The 22,524-nt window shown below is 37.5% G+C and overlaps 1 protein-coding gene across 1 annotated transcript; it reads right to left on the reverse strand.

The window, feature by feature from the left end:
- Positions 1-914: 914 nt before the first annotated feature.
- On the reverse strand, positions 915-19,726 carry LOC109447135 (N-acetyllactosaminide alpha-1,3-galactosyltransferase-like 1). The gene is made up of 4 exons (XM_074331537.1): positions 19,665-19,726; positions 11,238-11,285; positions 1,977-2,114; positions 915-1,584 (listed from the first exon to the last, which is right to left on the reverse strand). The coding sequence occupies exons 1-4, from the start codon at positions 19,724-19,726 to the stop codon at positions 915-917; spliced, it is 918 nt and encodes a 305-aa protein (XP_074187638.1).
- Positions 19,727-22,524: the final 2,798 nt, after the last annotated feature.

The following is a 22,524-nucleotide window of genomic DNA, read 5'->3' on the forward strand; positions in this document are numbered from 1 at the left end:
ATGTCTTCTTGTGTAAGACCAGAAGTCTTAAAGAAATCAGCCTCTTTTATTTTATACGTCTTTTCTCAATCCATCTCTCTCCTTACATTGTGCTATAAGTAACAGGAAGAAAGCTTGGAAACCCTGATATCTACATAACCAGGCTCACAGGTAAATGTTCTGTTTTTCACATAACTGCAGGGGGCAATGTTGTCACACTTTCTGTCATTACATTTTTCTATCCCTGACTGCACCTGGAAGAATATATTTATCATAGAATTCAGTGGATATCTACTTTTAAAAATAAAATTCATGTACATTTTAAAAAATGAACTCAATATCTTTGTAACAGTAAAAATAAGATACAAATTCGATAGAATGTCTCTAGTTCACCTAAGTTCAATCAGATACTAGATAGATTGAAAATTAATTGAGATTAATCACAAGCAATATATATCACAACACTGAAAAACAGATTAAATATTTGATAAGTAAGTTGATGAATATTTATCTTTTCCTTTACATAGATTCCTTTGACATTTTTGTATGTAGGTATGTATCTATCTACCTCCTTATATATCTAGCATCTATCTGTCTATCTATCTATCTATCTATCTATCTATCTATCTATCTATCTATCTAATTTTCTGAACTACAATCTAGGTTTGTTTCTTCGTAAAACAGTCATTCTGTGCCTCCACATTATTTAAACATATAAATAATAGCATTGTTATGAATTTACATTAAATTATCATCCATTTATTCTTACTCCAGCATAGGTAGATTTAGGTGGTTCAAAATTATAAGGAGAAAAAAATTATTTTCAAAGATCACACATTTTTGTAAGTCTCTAAAATACTGAAAAAAATTGCTGTTTTGTCTTTAAGTAATTATTGTGAGTCATTTATTAACCCATAAATCTAATGATGTAACCATCAGATCCTTTTTGACTGCCGTGCTATCTTAACACGTTTAATTTGTGGAGGAGTTCTAAAAGTTGGATCCCAGTTGTATTCTGGTGATAACAACTTCGTGGGCTTATTGATAAAAAAATACTTGTTGAGGTGACATTCGTATGTGCTTCTAAGTCCATTTTTAGTGTCATTAGTGACTGCTTTTTGATATTCTGCAGTGAAAGTTAAAACCTCCTGGGGTGTGCCACCGAAAATTGCACTGTCATAATAGAAATCTCCCTTTCCAAAAGGGATGAAAGCTGCTGATTTAGGTCTTCTCTCATAAGGGACTTTTTTAGCGTTTTCAAAATACCACCACGCGTGAAGCTGAGCTACAGACTTGCCGAGGGTTTCCACTCCGAAGTCGTTCTTGAAGATCTGGTTCGCCGTCATACAGAAGAGAAAGTCGACTTCACGCTCCATATGGTTTATGATGTACACATTTAAGGTCTTCATGCCCATGACGTTCAAGTCTTCCCACACCTTTCCCTCTGATACAATAGCGAGTAGTTTAAATGTTCGAAGGGGACCTAACTCTACGTGAGGTATCCTGGAGAAGTTATCCATCAAGATGTAGAAGATAACATTGTAGCCAATCATAAAGTGCTTATTAGCAGATTGGATGAACTGTTTCAGGTCCTCTCCTATAAACCTGTGAAACATGAGAAAACAAACAAACAGAAAAACTGAAAATCATCAGGTTGAATATACACGTCACTGTTGCTAAAGAACTACCCATAGGGAAGGGGCGAGAAGTTGGTCAGTGAAAGAGAATGTAGTGAGCTTGGGGGCCTGAGAAGAACCATCAAGTTTGTATGAAGAAAGACAAAGGGAGTTAAATGGCTATTAATGAAAAGATTCCCAAGTAGTGTTAACGACTCAGCCCCAGCTGGAGAAAATAATGACTATAAATGAGTAAGTATACAGATGAGCCAGAAGTAATGATTAGGGTTCATCATGAACAGCTCTTTGGGTATAGAAAGTCTATGGGTGCTGATCTCCATTTTTCCAAAACAAAAAAGGATGACTATGAATAGCACTTACTTTCCAGCAGCCCATACCACCAATCCTATGGTAATGTTCAGCCTTTTATAATATTTTTCCAGGACCTGTGTATTGTAAGTTCCTTCCCATATGACTGGAGCAAGCCAGTCAGTTGTTGTTATGACATCAAGGCGTTTTCTGTTAAACAAACAAGAAGCCAATGAAGCAGGTACCACTTTATTATGACAGCAGAAGTTGTCCAAGTGGATATGCTAATGGTCATAAAGTGCTTACGATGTGCCAGGCACGGTTATATTGAGTGCTTTACATTACTTGTTTAATCCTTGCCATGTCTTATAAGTACTATTATTATCCCTGTTTTTCTTATGACAAAAACTTAGGCACAGATGGGTTGAGTAACTTGCTTAGTGTCACACAGCTAATAAATGGCAGAGTCAGGGTTCAGGATTAGTCAGTTGGGCTTCAGAATCTGTGCTTTAGTCATTGCACCATAGAGCCTTTTGGGCCCAGGGATTTTTTTCTTTGAGCTCTGACTGCAGCTTAAACTGGAGTAGCTCAGGGTCTGAGCATCTGTCTGATTATTGGCTAAAGCAGGCAGCACCACTGTCTCCTCCTGTCTTGTTCTTTATATCCCCCCTCTCCTTTTTCTCTTCCTCCCTGCTCTTTTCCTAGAAGCTCTAGAGTAGTCTCTTTTCATTTTTTCCCTAATGCTTTAGGCCCGTTGGTGCAACCTGGAAGAAAAGTGAGATGAGTCCAAAACGGGAGACTTAATAGATTTGCTTCTAATAATAACGAAACGGCAGCAGCTGGAGGCAGGGCATTAAACTATTAAAGCAAATTAAGAACTTCATTTTGGAAAGAACTGAATATAAAGGGAGAAGCCATTTTGCTATTGGTGATTGTAGGTTTTAATTACAAATCCAGACCAGGATTTGGCAACCCTTAATAGTATATTAATAACAATATACAGTGGTAGCCCCCCCTTATCCATGGGGGATACCGTCCAAGACCCCAGTGGATGCCTGAACCTGGATCGTACCGAGCCCTCTATATAGACTATGTTTTTTCGCACTGATAACTGAGATGGCTACCAGGTGACTAATGGGTGGCAGCACGTACAGAGTGAATACCCTGGACAGAGAGATGAGTCACGCCATGGGTGGGATGACGTGTGACTTCATCATGCTGCTCAGAACAGCATGCAATTTAAAACTTATGAATCAATTACTTCTGGAATTTTCCATTTTACATTTTTGGACTGCTGTTTGACTCACAGGTCTTAAACTCCACCTTCATACTGGCCCAATGTGTCTTTGTCACAGTGAGGATGCTTAGAAATTAGGTACACTACAGATACAAATCAATATCTATTTGAGAATATGAAAGCATTTCAAAATCATCCCTTTCATCGTTAGATCAAATTAAGGATTTGCTACCAGAGTGAAAGAGTCTCTGAAAGCAGAGAGCAAATAAAGACCTGTGTTTAGAAACTGTCTGATAAACAGAAGAGAAAGAAGGAGAAGAGACTTAGAATCATTCGATTTATATTACTCTTTACATTACTGTATTATATTATGAAGGGATGAAACTCTTCACCTGGGAGGTAAATGCTGCCCAGAAGGCATCGTCTGCACGGAGGCTCTCAGTAATCAGGTGGACGAGACAACCTGTCCTCTGGATGTCAGTCAGGTGCCCTGCCTACTGTCCCTTATGGCTGGCTTAGTGTCTATGTACAAAGTGGCCCCAGCTACTTGGGGTCCAATGGAGGTTACACATGGGCTCAATGACACGGACACCCCCTTACTAAGGTTGAGCTGTAGCCAGTGCTGAGTGCCCAACCTGCCAACAGCAGGGGCCAACACTGAGCCTATAATATGACACTGTTTCCCAGGGGACCAGCCCGCCAACTGATGGCTGGTTGATTATATTAGACTCCATAATGAAAGGGGCAGCATCGTTCCCACGGGAATGTTTCACGTTCTGGGTATGCATTTGCTTTCCCTGCCTACAAATCTGCCAGCTTTGTTAACTTGCAGAATATCTTATATTCATTGCCATTGTGTCACACATCACATTGCCTCCAAACAACGTACACATTTCAGGGTGACAGTAGTGTGGCAGTTGACTCACTTCCATAAAGTTCTCTGGTCTGACTACGTGCACCACTGTCCGGAGGCAGCGGGTCTGGTAGCAACTGGAGTGGCCAGGACAAGTCTCAATTTCAGTGTGAGTTCAGAGATAATTCGCTGAGACATTGAGGTCCATGTTCTATGCTCCATCTTCATACTTTGAGCCAATGAATAACATGAGATACCATTTCTTCCAAAGCTAATATACACAGCCCATAAAGCAAGATGGATGCGGGGATGTTTCTGCTCATCATTACATCTAATAATGCGCTTATAGAATGTTTACTTGCTGTTGTTGTGACCTTGGCTTCAGTGGGTTTAAAGTTCCTACGTGCCAAGGGAGGAGTCCTTCCTCTAGGGAATAATTCATGGTTCTAAGAACCTGATAGCAGGTCACTTGAGGTTCCTCATGCTGCTGAGCTAACAGGCTGCAAATGGTCTGACTGCACTGGCCGGGATGACGGGTCTTCATCACGACGTGGGTATTAGGTGCACTTATGCAATGCTGGCAGTCAGGGCTGCATGTAGAACCCAAGTGGTTCTCTGGGGTGCCCCTTAATACCCCTGTTTCCAGTAATAATAGTCAATAGGAAATTGTGGCAACTCAATAAGGTGGGACGCCTAAGGGACTCAGACTTCCGGAATCGAGCTTTGGGTCACCCCATCAGATAAGAACTCGGTTCACTGAAGGGGTTATCAGAGGTCAAGGAAACCATGGAACAATGATTATTAACTCCTTCCTGTGTTACTAACCTCCTGAGTAACTACAGAGGTGGGATTGTAGCCATGATTTGTTATGTTAATTATTCTCTCCTCTTTCCCTGCCACCTTGTATGAAGAATGCTCGAGATGGCTGAGTTGCCATCACCTCTTGATACCCCATAGCTAATGGGACTTCATGTTTCTCCTGTTTGGGGAACATGAGCTTTTTCATCTAAGTGAAAGTTGAGAAATGATGCTAGTGGCAAAAACAGTAGATTGTACTAGTCATTCTTCATTTACCATTTCTCTATCCATCCTCAGCTCTTCTCTGCCTATCCGTACACCTTGGGAGCAGACTGATCACCCAAGGACCCCTGCTGTATGGCTTCCAGTGGGTCCTGCTAAAGGGAGGCACCAGCATAAGATCAGAGGGCAGGAAGAGAGGTTATCTATTCCCCTCCTCTCTCTCCCAGCTTTGTTGAGATCTTAGCAGTGGCTATGTCCAGATGCAAGCACAACTTCTGTTGGGCGGCTAGTTCATGGTTCCAGAAATCTCTGGTCTCCAGCAATACCGTCCCTTCCCTTGTCCCTTTAGGCCTGGGTGGTCACAGCTTCCTGCTGTTGCAAGTGCCTTGGTATCTCCATATCTTTTGTTGGGTCTCTTAACCTTGCCCAAATCTCTGCCAACAACCCTTTGATGAAAAGTTAGTTCATCTCACTTGAGTGGCTTCTCTTATACTCAGATAGATTCAGTACAGTGGTACCTCGGTTTTCGAACATCTCCGTTGACGAACATTTCGGTTTACGAATGCCATAAATTTTATGGGTCTATGGTATCGTTAGATAGTAAAATTCACGCTAAATTTAGTTTTAGGGGTTGATTTTAAAGGTCTAGAATGGATTAATCCATTTTGCATTACTTTCTAGGGGGAAACTGCACCTCGGTTTTCGAACGTTTCAGAACTTGAACGGTCTTCCGGAACGGATTATGTTTGAAAACCGAGGTACCACTGTATTTGAGAAGCTTAGGAGACATTGCATGAGGCCTGAGCACATGGTGTTGAGCAGAACACAAAATGACCTCATCATGAAGTATATTGCTTACAATGGAAATTTCCAGAAAGGAAGTAAACAGATAAAAGGCTAAACTGTCATAGTACTATAGACTATCATAGGTGAGAATGATAGAATGAAGCACAATGATGATGGAGGGAAATAATATATATGGCCCAAGATATGCACATTTTTAATAAAGAGAAAATAGATATTAAAATGGGTTTGAAATGATTTCAATGCTATAACGTATCACTGTCACGAAGATTTGGTGAGATGTGATTCATATTTACAATATGGAAGAGTATAATTTGTCCAAAAAGTTTATCTGGAGAGAGAAGGTGGGGGCTCTTCCTGTAAGTCAAGTCTATATTGACCTACATCTAGTTCTAGCAAACTGAGCATGAGTCTAAATGGAGTAAAAGGCAGAAGTAATATATTGGAAATAAATATACCATAAATGGACAGAATCATGATAGAATAGCACTAGAGAATTTCCAGGGTATACATTTTCCACATCTACTCCTGCTCCATCATGATACAGTTTCTTCACTTCCTGTCTTCCTGGCTTGATTGCCATATTAGCAGCCTAGTTTGTGCACTTTTCTTTCTTTCCCCTCTATATTCATATTCTATAGATAATATGTGTACAACATAAACACATCTATACATACAAATATATATCCAGTCTTTTAAAATATTGTTAATTTTACTGTAATGAGATAATGCTTGCTTTTCTCACTCCACACAACTGGTGGGAATCCTTCCAGGTGACCTGGACTAGTTCTTATTCATTCTTTTTAATGGCTGAATAATATTTCAAGGTGTGGACAGTTTGTTTAGCAATTTCCTTAGAATAGGTATTAAATTAATTTTATTTCTGGGATTTTTGTCACTATGAGAAATGATACATAAACTTTCTTAACCTTATGTCCTTATGTATTGTGGCTATTATTTTTACTAGATAGTTTCAGGAGTATGATTGCTCTATATGTACTTTTTTTTTTTTGGGAGGAATATTGGGGAACAGTGTGTTTCTCCAGGGCCCATCAGCTCCAAGTCGTTGTCCTTCAAACTAGTTGTGGAGGGCGCAGCTCAGCTCCAACTCCAGTTGCCGTTTTCAATTTTTAGTTGCAGGGGGCACAGCCCACCATCCCATGTGGGAATTGAACCCACAACCTTGTTGTCGAGAGCTTGCGCTCTAACCAACTGAGCCATCCATCCGGCCGCCTCTCCAGAAGCTCAGTGGCAGCTCATTGGCTTCAATCTTGTTGTAAAGGGTGCAGCTCACTGGCCCATGTGAGAATCAAACCAGCAACCCTATTGTTGAGAACTCGCCCTCTAACCAACTGAGCCATCCGGCCGTCCCTGTACATTCATTTTTAATAGATATTCCCAATTACCTTTTAAAAGGCTATAATTCATATCTCCACAAGAATTTTCTCTACACTATTAGACTGTAGCTTTTAAAAAATTCCAGTTTGATGGGAATAAAAATTCATTATTACTTTATTTTACAATTCTCTAATTTCCAGTGAATTTAAACATCTTTTCATAGGCTTGTTGGCTATCTCAATTTGCTCTACTATGACTTTCGTATTTTTATTTCGAATTCTTAATTTTTCTCAGTAAGTTGTAAGAGTTCCTTATATTTAGATTACTACTCTATCATCTGTATTACAAATAAATTTTCCCAGATGGTTTTCTCATCTGTTAAATTTTGATTCTTAAACCAAATTTAAAATTTTTAAAAATTTATATAGTGAAGTGAATTTTTAAAATTGCTACTAGGTTTCCAACATTTATTAAGATCTCTTTCTTGAAAAAGGAACCCTCATACACTGCTGGTGGGAATGTAAACTGGTACAGCCACTATGGAAAACAGTAAGGAGGTTCCTCAAAAAATTAAGAATAGAATTACCATATGACCCTGCAACCCCTCTTCTAGGTACCTATCCCCCAAAATCCGAAAATATCCGTAAAGACATATGTACCCCTGTGGTCATTGCAGCATTATTCATGGTGGCCAAGACATGGAAACAACCGAAGTGTCCTTTTTTAGATGATTGGATAAAGAAAATGTGGTACATGTATACAATGGAATATTACTCAGCCATAAGAAAAGATGAAATACTGCCATTTGCGACAACAAGGATAGATCTTGAGATTATCATGCTAAGTGAAATAAGTCAGACAGAAAAAGTCAAGAACCATATGACTTCACTCATATGTGGGATATAAAGCTGAAAGCAACAAACAAACGAGACAAACAAACAAAAACTCACAGACACAACAGTTTAGTGGTTACCAGAGAGTAAGGGGAGAGGGGGAGGTGGAACAGGGTAAATGTGACCAAGTATATGGTGACGGAAGGAGATTTGACTTTAGGTGGTGAATACACAATGCAATATATAGATGATGTATTATAGAATTGTACACTTGAAAGCTACATAATTTTATTAACTAATGTTACCCCAATACATTTTTAAAAAGAAAAGAAAAAGATCTCCTTCTTACCTAGATTTTACATGTTCTCTTACTGACTTTTAATAAGAACTTTTAATGCTTTATATTTAAATGTACGTCTTTAATCTTTCAGGAATACATCTTTATATATGGTGTAGTATGGGGGCTCCACATTTTTCCCACTGAGCTTGCCAATAATACCAGCCCAATTTATGAAATAATTCATCATTTCCTCACTGATTTTTTTTGTAGCCATAAGTATTTATTTAAATAGAAAAATGTCAATTCCTCCCCAAATTAAGTAAAACTGTCATGTGTTATATTTGGAACAAATAATTCTGGTCATAAATTCTAGAAGCTGGTTATGGGGAGGGAAGCTCCATATAAGAGCCTCTCAAGTGTCTGCAGGGCTAGGATCAGATCTTTAACTCTGGGAATTCTCTTTGTACCTAGTTCATAGCTGTCCTCACTGATTTTTATAATACCAACATTGTTATATATAAATTTTTATACAGTGTACTGTGATCTAATTCTGGATTTGCTGTTCTTCTGGTCTAGTCTGTGTTGATTTGATCATTGTGGTGTTAGAAAATATATTCTGATATTTGTTAAGGCAAAATTGTCTTATTTTTCACACTTGTTTGGCTGTTCTGAGACATTTATTCTTTCATATTTACTTTAAGCTTATGGTTTTTTTCTAATAAATAAGAACAAAAAAGCTTCTTCCCTGCTATCTCAATATTGAAGAGGTCATTTTATTTTCAACTCAAAGTCAATGTGATGCTTAATAAAGCACAAGCCTTCCAATTAAAGTAAAGAATGCCTTCTACCACTATTACATTGTCACGAAAGTGCTATCATTTTAATCAGACCAAAGGTTTCATGTATGTATTTATTCTAGAAATATTGAGCCTCTACTATGTCTAGGCTCTTTTCTACGCACATTCTAGTGAGGAGAGGCAGATAATAAATGAATAAATAAGCAAATATATAGTATGTCAGATGCTGATGAATTCAATGGAGAATGATAAAACTGGATAGGGAAGAAAGGAAACGGGGATGCTGTTTTTATATGAGGTGGTCGGAGAAGGCTTCACTGATAGATAGCATTTGAGTGGAGTCTTGAGGGAAGTGAGAGAATGAGCCATTTGGCTATTTGGAGGATGAATGGTCCATGCAGAAGGAACAGAAGGTGCAAAGGCCCTGAGGTGAGTGCATCCTTGGTGTATCTGAGGAACATCAAGGAAGCCAGTGTGATTACAGTGGGGTGAGACAGTAGCTAAATATGAGGTCAGAGATAGATGTTAGGCAGCTGTTTTATTTGTAATTATTTTTCATATTTTAAACTCTTTGAACTCCCTGGAAAGCATCTTACAAGATCAGAGGGTCTTAATGTTCACAACAGCAAAAACTTAGAAAGAGTTTAAGTGCCCTTAGCAGGGCAGTGGATGAACAAACTGTGGTGTAATTCCATAGCCATTTATTATGTAGCCATCCAAATGGATGACACTGATATGCAATTTTTGGATGAATCTTAGCAATCTAATATTATGGGGAAAAATAAGTCCCTGGTGATTACATACAGCATGATATCCTCTTTATAAAGTTATAAACAGCTAAAATTTAAAAATAGACTTTTTTCAGAATATATATGGATAACATAAATTTATATTTATAAAAAGAAAGTGGGGCGGCTGGATGGCTCAGTTGGTTAGGGCACTAGCTCTGAACCACAGGGTTGCCGGTTTGATTCCCACATGGGCCAGTGAGCTGCGCCCTCCACAACTAGATTGAAGACAGCGACTTGGAGCTGATGGGCCCTGGAGACACACACTGTCCCCTAATATTCCCCAATAAAATTTATTTTTTTTAAAAAAAGGAAAGCAAGGGGCTGATCAACCAGGATTCAAGGAGGTGGTTGTTGGAGTCATAGGGTGAGGAGAGAGAGTTGGGGTAGTGGGAAGGACACAAAGCTTATGTTGAACTTATTTATAGTTGTACTTTTTGTTTCATTTTACAAAAGCAAGAAAGAAAGCACACAAATAAATAAGTTTTGCATGAACTAATGATGAGATGAGTCATGAAATAAGGATTATTTTTAATGTTATTCTGTGCACCTGTTCATTTAAACAATATAAATATGAAAAAGGAATTCACAGATGATGAAATACAAATAAATAATAAACATATAAAAGATGCTGAAATTTAATAATAATTACAGAAATGCAAATTGAATTAAGATATTTTAATTAACAGTTTTGCCAATAATAAAATGTTTGATAGAATAAAATATAAATATATGAAACATAAAATTTTATCAGCATTTATCCACTGCTGATTGGAAAATAAATGGTATAATCATTAAATGGCATTAGCAACCTGAATCAAAATTTTAAATGCTTGTATCCTCTTAAATTAATGATGCCACAATATGAATTCATCCTACAGATAAATTAACAAAACAGCATACAGAAACTTATGTACAAAGATATTTATTGAAATATTACTTACAATAGCCCCCAAATTGCAAACAATACAAAACTAATGGGGAGTTGGGTGAATTAACTATGCTATACAGCCATAAAGTAGAATACCAGATAGTCATTATAAAGAATGAGCTTCTCCCCTGAATGTTAATGCCAAAATCAAGAAGAGTCATTAGTGGCATTTTTGGGCTGCTTCTAAAGAAATTCTTTTGTTTCCCTTAAAGAAACCAGGAATGTTAAACCAGATAATATCTTTCTCATTATGACCCTTAATTGCCTGACTCTTTATAAGTATACTCTAGTTTTGTATATAAAAGCCTTAAAAGTAAAATCTCTAAGTCCTGGAAGCCTCCCAGGATAGCTACAATTTGATGATGAAAAAAAAAATCTCCACCGTTCAAATTGAGTTATATTATTATTATTATTATTATTATTATGTTGTAAGCAGAATTTTTTGTTCTTACTTAGGATTAAACCAGTCTGAGAGCTGAGGTTCTTCTGTTTCATGATCCCTGGGTACAAAATGAAAATCAGGTTAAGTGTAATCCACTCATTCCACAAATATATGTTGCACTCTTATAACATGACATCACTATTTGGTGCTGATTACATAACTATGAACATTAACTGAAATAACTCAAGGATGGGCTTAACAGCATACTGGAAAGGATGGAGGAAAGAATCAGTGAACATAAAAATAGAATAATAGAAATCACTCAATCTGAATAAAAGAGAGAAAAACAGTGGGAAAAAGAAAAATGTCAGGGACATGTGGGCCGATAACAAAAGATCTAACATTCATGTAATTGGAGTGCCAGAAGGAAAGAAACAGAATGGGTCTGAAAAAGTATTTTAAAAAATGGCTGAACACTCCCCCAAATTTGGCAAAAGACATAAACATACAGACTCAAGAAACTGAATGAACCCCAAACAGGATAAACCTAAAGAAATCCTATGTTAAGGCACATGAGCATCAAATATCTGAGAGCTAAAGATAAAAAAAATCTTGAAAGCAGAAGAGAGAAATGATTTACCTATAGGGAAAAAATAATTTGAATGAAAGTGGATTTCTCATCAGAAACCATGGACCCATAAGGAAATGGATTGATATTTTCCAAGTGCTATATAGAACAGTCAACCAAAATGTCCCTCTGTAGGTGAATAGTTGAACAAACTTTGGTACATCCCTTCATGGAATAAAAAGGAATGACCTATTGATATACACAACAATGTAGCTGGATCTCAAGGGCATTACACTAAATGAAAAAAAGCTCATCTCAGTAGATCCTATACTGTATGATTCTATTTATAGATATCAAAATGACAAAATTATAGAGCTAAAAATAGAGTAGTGGTACTAGAGGTTAGGGAGGGTCAGGGAGAGGAGGTTGGGTGTGAGTATAAATGGTAGCTCAGAGAAGATCTTTGTGGTAATTGAATTCTTTTGTATCTTGATTGCTGTAGTGGCTACACAAACCTAGACATTTGATAAAATGTCATATAATGATACACATACATTGTCCCAACATCAATTTCCTGTTTTGATATTGTACAACAATTATGTATGAAGTAGTATTGGGGGAAGTTGGGTCAAAGGTGCATGTGACCATTTGTACTTCTTGTGAACCTGTAATTATTTCAAAATCAAATATTAAAATAACCCTTTAAAAGTGCTTTTTGACATTTCAGAGGTGTTTTCAGTCAAAGATATTTCACTATAGGATTGTCCAGGCCTTGTGCTCATTCAAAATCCAGATCATCCCTGCCAAACCTAATTAAAAATATACAGTGACAAATGAATTTTTTTAAGTTTATTTTTTGATGATTGGTCTCACTAATTTCTCAGGTCCTACACAATGGTCAATGGTAGAAAACATGGTTGACTATAATGATGGCTATTAATCTAAAGAAAAACATCATCCTGGACAGAGATACTTAAACTATAGAAAATGTCAAAAACATGTCTGGTGTACGCAGGTGAATGTGTCGAGTGAGCCACATTTGGAGATGTACACATACACATATCTGTACAAACTCATGCACATGAATATTTCTGACATGATACCCAAGAAAAAATTTATCAGTGGTTGCCTCTAGAGAATTTAGTCTAGGTTTCTGTGCTTTCTCACTGCCACTGCCATTAGCAACTATTTGATTCCAGCCAGTTTGCCCTCAATACAGTGTTTGTAGAATATTTATGGAACAAAGAATCTTACCAGCAGAGACTTGTCTTCTGTAGGTGCTTCTTTATTCTTTAGATAAATTTTTAAAAAGGCATTAATATTAAATTTGAACAAAAGCCTATTGCAATTAGAATAACAGAAAATCTAGACTATAGATCCATTCATTTACTCACTTGTTAACCAAATAATTATTGAACATCTACTATGTACATGGCAGGCATAATGCTGCAGTTCTGGTATCTGCAGTGAGTTTATAGTCTATAATTTCCTTTCTGATTCAGATATCCCATTATTATCTTCAAAGAAATATTATTGATATTATTACAAGTGACCACAAGTTCTTAAAGTCCAATACTCCAGAGGGCCAATAACATATGGAAACAAAGCAAGGGGGTTAATGTTAAAAGACATTAGCTCCCATAATGTAGCTGATTTTCAAATAGTGTTCAGTAACATTACATTGCTTATCTTTTTTTTTTTTTAAAATAAAAGACTATAAGGAGGAAGGCATGGCTGAGGTAAGAATTTGAATTTATCTATGTGAGAGAATTTTAGCAGGTTAGCAAATTTGTTTCCCAGTACAGCTGTGTTTCTACAGCAGGTTGCTTTGAGTCTTGTTCCTATGAGATGGAATTTTGGTGTAGTTTAAAATATATCTAAAATAGCCCCCAACGCTCTCTATCCTCTTATCTTGTCTGATTTCTTTCTTCATAGCATTATTATTAATATATAGAATACAATGCTCCTGACATTATAGTATACATTTCTTTGCTTATCGGCCATTTTATCCACCTAGAATGTAAACTTCCATAGGAACAGTCACTTTGTTTGGGTTATCACTGTTTTCCCAGCACCTAGAACAAGGCCAAGAAGATCTTAATAAGTATTTGTCGAGTGTTGGAAAGAATTAATGTATTTATGATTTGATTTGTACCCCAAAGGGGAGGTAATTTTTTATTAACTTAGAGAGTCTTTACTAAGACTTTTGGACAGAACTCACTATTTTGGATCAAATGTGCCAATCACTTAAGGCAATGATTCATTAATCTTTTATATTTACCGGAAATGATGCTTAATCAACATCAGTGATAAAGCAAATGAAATCAATAACAGCATTTTCCATTTAGAATTCATTCTCTGCTGGAAAAAAAAAAGAAGAAAAAGTTTTTTTTTTGGAAAGTACAAAACAATTTCCTTACCGTCTTCTATTAATGAATTAATTTATGGAAATTTGGCCACCACGTCTGATTCTAGAATGCTCAGCCTTAGAAAGAATGCAGACTTGAGCCAGGGAAACCACCTATATTGTTTGAAGTGCCTGCAAAAATCTCCCTTAGGTTGCCACTGGTCCCTTTTAGATTAGGTGCAGAGTGTGGGTGACATTTCTTTTGTGTTCCTTTATCAAAGTCCACCATGATTGCATAAAGGCAATTCAGTAAAACTCTTGTTCTAGTTAACTTGTGGTTCTGGGAAAATAAAATGAGGGACGTAAGAAGACATCCTTAAGCACTGGGGTGTATTCTTTCCCCAAAGTTGATATTTATGTATTTTTTCCTCACCAAGATATTGAGTAATAATTTACTCAAAAACCATAGGATTAGTGACCTAAAAATATATGAGCTCTCTCACAGGCATATCTCTGTAAACAGTGGTTAAAAGTCTAAATTAAAGGCATTAAGCTCTACAATGGAATATTTGGCTCCAGTCAACGCACCGAGTTTGTGTTGAAGGTATCAGGATTTCTGTTTACACGTGTACACCGGTTTTCAGTAGGTATCATCTGAGAACAGATTCTGCTTTTGGGTTACATATTGGAGTAAAATGGAAGTCTCTGATATTGACTTTTTGAACACCTACTTAATGAGCAAAATGTTTTAGCTCTGTACCTTCCAGTATGGTACTTCCACTTGCTGGCCACTCACAGCAAGCGACTAGTGAATACTTGGAATGTTGCTAGTCCAAACAGGGAGTCTGAAGACTCAGTTTGAAAAATATAATGTCAGATATCTCATTAATGTTGTTTATATTTACTACATGTTAAAATGAAATTTTGGATACAGTGGGTTAAATGAAATATATTATTAAAATGAATGTCATCTGTCCCAGATAAAAAAAAAGCTAAAGGAGTTCATCACTACCAAACCAGTATTATAAAAAATGTCAAAGGAACTTCTTTAAGAAGAAGAGGAAAAATAAATACAAAATATGAATAATAAAATGGCAATAACTACATACTTATCAATAATTACTTTAAATGTAAATGGATTAAATGCTCCAATCAAAAGATATAGTGTGGCTGAATGGAGAAGAAAACAAGACCCATACATATGCTGCCTACAAAAGTCACACTTTAGATCGAAAGATACACACAGTCTGAAAGTAAAGAGATGGAAAAAGATATTTCATATAAATGGAAATGAAAAAAAAAAAAAAACTGGGGTAGCAATATACTTACATTAGACAAAAGAGACTTTAAAACAAAGGCTACACCAAGAGACAGAGAAAGATATTTCATATACAATAGCCAAGATATGAAAGCAACCTGTGTCCACTGATACAGACAATTGGATAAAGAAAATGTGGTATATATATATGTACAATGGAATATCACTCAGCCATAAAAAGAATGAAGTCTTGCTATTTGCAACAACAGGGATGGACCTAGAGGGTATTATGCTAAGTGAAGTAAGTCAGACAGAGAAAGACAAATACCATACGATTTCACTTATATGTGGAATCTTAAAAAACAAAATAAATGAACAAATGAAACAAACGCATAGATACAGAGAACATTTTGATGATTGCCAGATGGGAGGGGGTTGGGGGAATGAAAGGAGGAGGGAAAAGGAGGATTAAAAGGTACAAATTGGTAGTGAACAAAATAGTCACGCGGATGTAAATTACAGTATAGGGAATATAGTCAATAATATTGTAATAAATATGTAGGGTGCCAGGGCTTATTGGGGAGATCACTTCGTAAGTTATATAAATGTTTAACCACTATACCGTACATGTGAAACCAATATAAGATTGCATGTCAACTGTAATTTAAAAATTTTTTAAATGTTTAATAATCACATTGAAAACTGCAATAAATTTAGGTACTTTGAAGTTCAAAAAAAATTAAAATGAATGTCAACTGTTTCATTTTATCTTTTTTGCAATGTGATTCTCAGAATATTTAAAGTTACAAATGTGACTTGTATTATATTCTTTGGACAGTTCTTGTATAGATAATACCAGACTGGGAAAGGTTCAACTGGGCATAATTTTAGTGTCCCAGCAAAGTGAAATGACCAACTTTTAAATTCAAGAACATTAGAAATACCCTATGTATGAGGTAAGACTCCACCTAGCCAGATTGTTTTCTGACAATGTACCCTCAATTATATTATTCTTAAAGGCCAGTAATATGTTTACATGTCACCCATTTTGTACAATATATTTTTAAGGGCAAGGTTTGGGGGTGATCCCTACCTATGATTTTGCCCGGTCATCTAAACTTTCATACAGTCCCTTCCTAAGAGCCTTACCTTTAGTTTTGATGATGTAAAGAGTAGGTCTTGGGATCCTTTCTGAGCATAATATTTTAGTGTCTTTGTAAAAGAAAAAATAGATATTGCATAATATTCTCCTTGTGTTCGACTGTCTGCTAATGGTGACGTCACCGGACTCTTTTGATGATGAAAGCATTAGACAGTCATAATGATACTGTCATAATGATGCCTTTGGTAGCAAGTTCTTCTCATTTACCAGATGGTAGAACTTTGTCCCATTTGAAAAAGTAAAGAATTTTAAGTACGTTTTGCTTTTAATGTTTTTCTGTTGTACTTTCTTACCTTTCTTAATGACTGATTTTTACTTATAGAAATATATTTTGAATGGTGTGCTGTGGGTGTATATGTGTGTATATGAATGACACAAAAAGTGCAAATCTTTTTCTTCATTCTCTATTGGACATTGTCCATTTATCCCGGGTAAAGCTAATCCCTTCCTAAGCTTTCTTAGGATATTTTTAAAGTACTTACTTTTCCGATTATAGAACTAACACATTTGCAGGTTCTTAAATGTGTCAAGTGCCTAAAAGCACGAAGGAGAAAGTGATAATCAAATGTAATCACATTATCCTGAGATAATCACTCTTAATCTGAGGTAGCATGCACCTTTATTCTGCCCTTCTTCTTCAAAAATAAATTCGTTTCTCATATTGAAAAAGAAAGACACATGAGTAAAAAAATTCCAATAGAAAAAGGTTATATAATGCACATGAAATCATCTTCTCCCTGCAGCACCAGACTCATCATTACCCATCTCTAGTGGCAGTTGCTGTTCAGTTTCTTGGGTTTTATTATGTGTGTGTGTGTGTGTGTGTGTGTGTATTATATTTATACATAACATTGTATTATATAAATATATTATATACAATAAAATATACATTCTGTATAATAAAAAGAGAGAGTATATAGTTCCTCTTTTTCACACAAATGGCAGCACTAAAAACAGTCTTCAGTACTCCAGGGTTTGTTTTGTTTGTTTTTGTTTTTTGTTTTGTTTTGTTATAAAACATTTATTTCTGGAACCGGGTGAAGGGTATTTGGGGGAGCATGGTAGAGCCAGCCGCTTGAACCTCGGAGGCAGGGCGCAGGGGGCTAGCCAGCGGCTGTCGGGGCGAGGCCTCCTCTGTTCCCTCCAGGCCCAGGAGCTTTCTCCTTGTCTGCACTTGGAAGAGGCGCCCAGGATGTGTCTTTTACCCAGCCCGTCTCCAGGTTTTCTCTTGTCTCCACACAGTGAGCCAGAGGCGCCGAAACTTTGTTTCCACAGCCCTCCTTTTGTGTGACTGCTAAGAGGAGAAAATGTTCCCCGTGGCTGCCTCCATCCGGCTCTTTGGTACTTTGAATATCTCACTCATCAGTGTATTTTGAACATCATTCCATTATATCTCATACATCTAACATTCTTTTTCATACATCTAACATTTCATTCATACAGTGAACTGTATTTCATTTTATGTCTATATCATAATTGAACCAGTTTTCTGTTGTCAGACATTTTGGTTGTTTACTGTCTTTGCTATTTTAAGAAATGCCACAGTGGAAATACTTCAATATGCTCAATGAGCCCATGTTGAACTATATTGCAGGATAAATTCCTAGAAATAGAGTTGCTGGATCAAAGGTTATACTCATTTAAAACTTAAGTAAATGTTGCCAAATTGTTTTCCATAGAGGTTGTTGCCGTTTAACTTGCCCTATCAACGGATGAAAGTACCCATTTCCTCACACCCTTGTCAATACAGTTAAAATTTTTGTTAAAATGTTTGGTGTTTCACAATCTGAAAGGTATGAATTGTATCTCCGTGTAGTTTCAGTTTACATTCTTTTTTAAATGACTGATGTTGAGCATTCTTTTGCCTGTTTAAGAGCCATTGTCATTCCTTCTCTGTTAACTGTTCATAGCTTTTATTTTCCGTTAGGTTTCTGTGTTTTTTATTTTGCCAATTATTTTGGTATAATTTTAGATTTAAAGATACAGTAATTAAGACAATATGGTTTTAAGACAAATAGATCATTGAGACAGAATCAAGAGTCCAGAAATAGTCCTATACCTATATGGACAACTGATTTTTGACAAATAGGAAAAGGCAATTCATTAGAGGAAGAATAGTCTTTTTAAAAAAATAGCTCTAGGATAATTGGAGATCCATGTGAAAAAGAAAGAAAAGAGATAACTTTGATAGTACTTTGCACCATAAGCAAAACTTAACTCAAAATGGGTCATTGACCTAAATTAAAATCTAAAACAATAAAACATATAGAAGAAAACATAGGGCAAAAAACAAGACGATAAAAAGATTGGGAGAAATAGAGTACAAATGGGCAAAATATTCAAACAGATGCATAGAAGGCAACTAAGTACATGAAAAAATCATTTTAATCTTCATCAGTCTTCAGGCAAATGCAAATTAAAACCACAGTAATATAATATCACACACTTATTAGAATGGCTAACGTTAAGAAAACTGACCATATCAAGTGCTGGTGAGGGTGGCAGAACTGGAACTGTCACACGCCGTTGGTAGGAATGGCAAATGGATGTCTACTTTGAAAAAGAGTTTGGCAGTTTCTTAACAATTTAAGCACACACCCTACAATCTGGCAGATGGAGCATATGTTCATAAAAAGATGTGTTCATGACCATTCATAGTTGTGTTCTTGTGGCCAAAAGGTGGAAACAACCCAAATGTTTGTCAGCAGGTGAATGGATAAACAAACTGTGGTGTGTCCATACAATGGAATAGTACACAGCAATAAAAGAGAACAAAATATTGATACATGCAAGAACATAGATGGACCTCAAAATAATTATATTGTAAAAGAAGCCAGGTGAAAAAAAAAGTGCACAATACTATACAATTCTATTTATATGAATTGTTTAAATAGGTAAAACATTTGAACTGTAGAGTGCACAATTTTATGTTTTGGCTGCCCAGAACGTGAATACCCTTTATTTAGCATGAATCCTAAATTCAAGATGCAACAGCATCCTCTGTCCAGTATGGAAACTAAAATAGGCAAATTTCCTCTCCATATCCCTTGTCGCTAAAATATAGGCACGTGACATAGACTGCCTGGCATGTTAATCAGTTCTCCTACCTGGGACTTCAGGGAGGTCATTTTGAGATTATTCGTAACAAAGTCAAGGACTAACATTATGGCAGATTTTTCCAAGAGTGTGGAGGTCAGCAGGGATATAATGCATGGTGGGGTCATGGTTGGTGTTCAGATTATACGGCAAGATTTTATCCGTGCCTTTCTTCCCATAGTTCCTTTGTATTTCTTTTTCAGCAGTGATTTGCTAAGTACTGTGACCTGCTTCCTGCCCTTCTGTAGTAAACATTGCTACTATTCACTACTCACTAGTTCTCCCTTCCCAGGCAGATGGCAGACTCCACTTTGTAGCTCCTTTGCACAGGCAGGTTCATGCAATACATCCAGGCCGAGGCACGGAAAAGCCCCTGTGTGATTCTCTAGTGTCTCTCTTCCCGTGACATTGTGACTAGCGGTACCACAGATGGCAGACCCTCCATTATTCTGGGTCCCCAAGTGACAATATGGAGCAGATGGCCTGTCTCCAACCCTCCCTGGATATGTAGGGTGAATGAGAAACCTGTGTGTGCTAGGCCACTCTAAGACTCGAGGGTTCAGTTTTCCTACCCAACATGCCATTCCATAAAGTCTTTCTCTATTTAGATGAGTCCTGTTTGGGGTTAAAGGAACAGAGATAGATTTCTGGCAACTTGTGGAATATAGTGGTAAGTGGTTAATTAAATTACCTCTGGGCTCCCATGAATGAGGTGTTCATCAAAAGCAAAGGCTTTGGCGCAATAATAGTTCCTGCCATAAAACTGTATGATGGTGATGATGACGACAATGGCTGATATAACACTTATGTGCCAGGCTCTGTACTATACACATATATTAGCTTATTTAATGAAATAAAGGACATAAAGATATCCAGGACCAACTGGCATGTGAAATGGCTGCATCTAACGGCGCCAGTGAGCTTAAAGAGAAAGCACAAAGCTGAAAATCTCCTTTGTGATTCTAGCTTCCATCCAATAGCTGTACGCTGCATGGTTGCACGGTATCGTATCTCTCACTGACCACCCTGGCTTTTGGCTTCTCCTAACACCACGCCCTTCTTGTGCTCTTCTGGCCTTTGGGATGGTTGCAGCTTCTCAGTTTCCTCACTGTCCCATCTATCTCTTTAGCAGTTCCATCACCCATGTAACTAATTCTTGAATTAAAATCCCTCATTTGAAATACCTAGATTTTTCTGACCAGACCCTGATCGATAGTTCCCAGGACTAGCAGTGCTGTGATACCAACCAGCTTTTGCTGTATAAAAACCCACCCTGGACCGTGGTGATATAACGCAACAATGCTTGATTTTTGTTCCTGCGTTTATGGGTCATTTGCCACTGCTCTGGGCCAGGCTTCCCTAATCTCAGCTTGGGCAGCACTTGTGTCACTACAGTATTCTGGCCGATAGGTTGGAGGCTTGCTGCTCTATATTCACATGTCTGGCTATGCAAAAAGGGCAGATACGGAGAGGGGATAATAATGTCCATTTTGCCAACTATCTACCAAAGGTCCTAAGAAATAGTTTCAAAGTGGGATGCTGGTATCGGGATGTTTTAGTTTGGACTAACATGAAACTCCTTACAAGTAGAACCCTATTCTATGATGGGCGACTAGACATCTGTGGCAGGACAGTTATTTAAATGATCTGATCACCTATTATTGCTTAGTAAGAAGTGTCAATTGCAGGAAAGACTTTAAGACATTAAATAGCTGCTGTAGTCACCTTCGTGGTTACAATGTGTGCAAGGTCTGTGGGATGGGATTGATGCTTCTGACTGTTCTGGAGAGTTTATGGAAATAAAATAATGAATCTAAAAGTTTAAACTGTCAGCTGAAGGCATGGACACAGAACAAAGATGGCTCTTATGGTGCCATTTGTGTGTGTGTGTGTGTGTGTGTGTGTGTGTGCACGCACGTGCACACGCGTGTGTGTGGTCATGAGGCTATCATGGCTGAGGGTAGGCCCAAAATCTAACTGGCTGACATACGGAATTAGAATGTAAGTTGAATATATAACTTCTAAAAGTTTCTTGTTTTAAAATTAAAGAATTGGGAAGGACTGGAAGCCTTCTGTGTAAGAAATTTCTATCGTCTGGGGTTCCTGGACATGGTGACGGAAACTACTTTGTGTTTCACCTTTAGGGGAATAAAGTGATTCTTTATTTGTACAAATTAGTTGAATTCTCCAAGGTGGAAACATGAAGTCATTTTATGAGACTTAGGAATGGGTGGAAGGGTGAGAATGGGAGCTTTGTGGCAAAGTGGGTGGACTGTAGTAGCCATTTATTTGTTGACTCTCGAACCTCTCTCATTTTTCCCACACTCTGCTCAGTGTGGCAGAAACCTGCATTTCCCAGACACCCTTGCACCTGACTGTTGTATAGCATGAGACAATAGAAAACACTGGCAGGAGAGAACAGGATAGAAGAACAGCTCCGCTCCCGCTCCCGCTCCCGCTCCCGCTCCCGCTCCCGCTCCCGCTCCCGCTCCCGCTCCCGCTCCCGCTCCCGCTCCCGCTCCCGCTCCCGCTCCCGCTCCCGCTCCCGCTCCCGCTCCCGCTCTCGTCTTCTTTGAATGGCATCGCTAGCAGTGACTAGAACTCCTCTCTCTGTTACCCAGCTTATGCCAGGCAAGTCATGCTGGGTTGGAACTCTTTTTGGACACCCACCCTAGGAGTGCTGCTGCCTTCATTAAAAGAAATAAAATTATGGGTTGCCTCGCTCTCCCTTGTATGCGCCTCAGCTCTTTTATCACCTAAATGTCCAATTCCCTATGTTAAATTTTCACTGTTTGAAATACTTAGAATAGTAGTTTCTGTTTTCCTAAGTGGACCCTGACTACTGATAAATGTGTGTGTGTGTGTGCGCGTATGTATGTGTGCATGTGTGTGTTAAGTCAATTTGTATAAAATATTATAGAAGCAC

The sequence above is a fragment of the Rhinolophus sinicus genome, linkage group LG04 (genome assembly GCF_036562045.2).
Source record: "Rhinolophus sinicus isolate RSC01 linkage group LG04, ASM3656204v1, whole genome shotgun sequence".
NCBI lineage: Eukaryota > Metazoa > Chordata > Mammalia > Chiroptera > Rhinolophidae > Rhinolophus > Rhinolophus sinicus.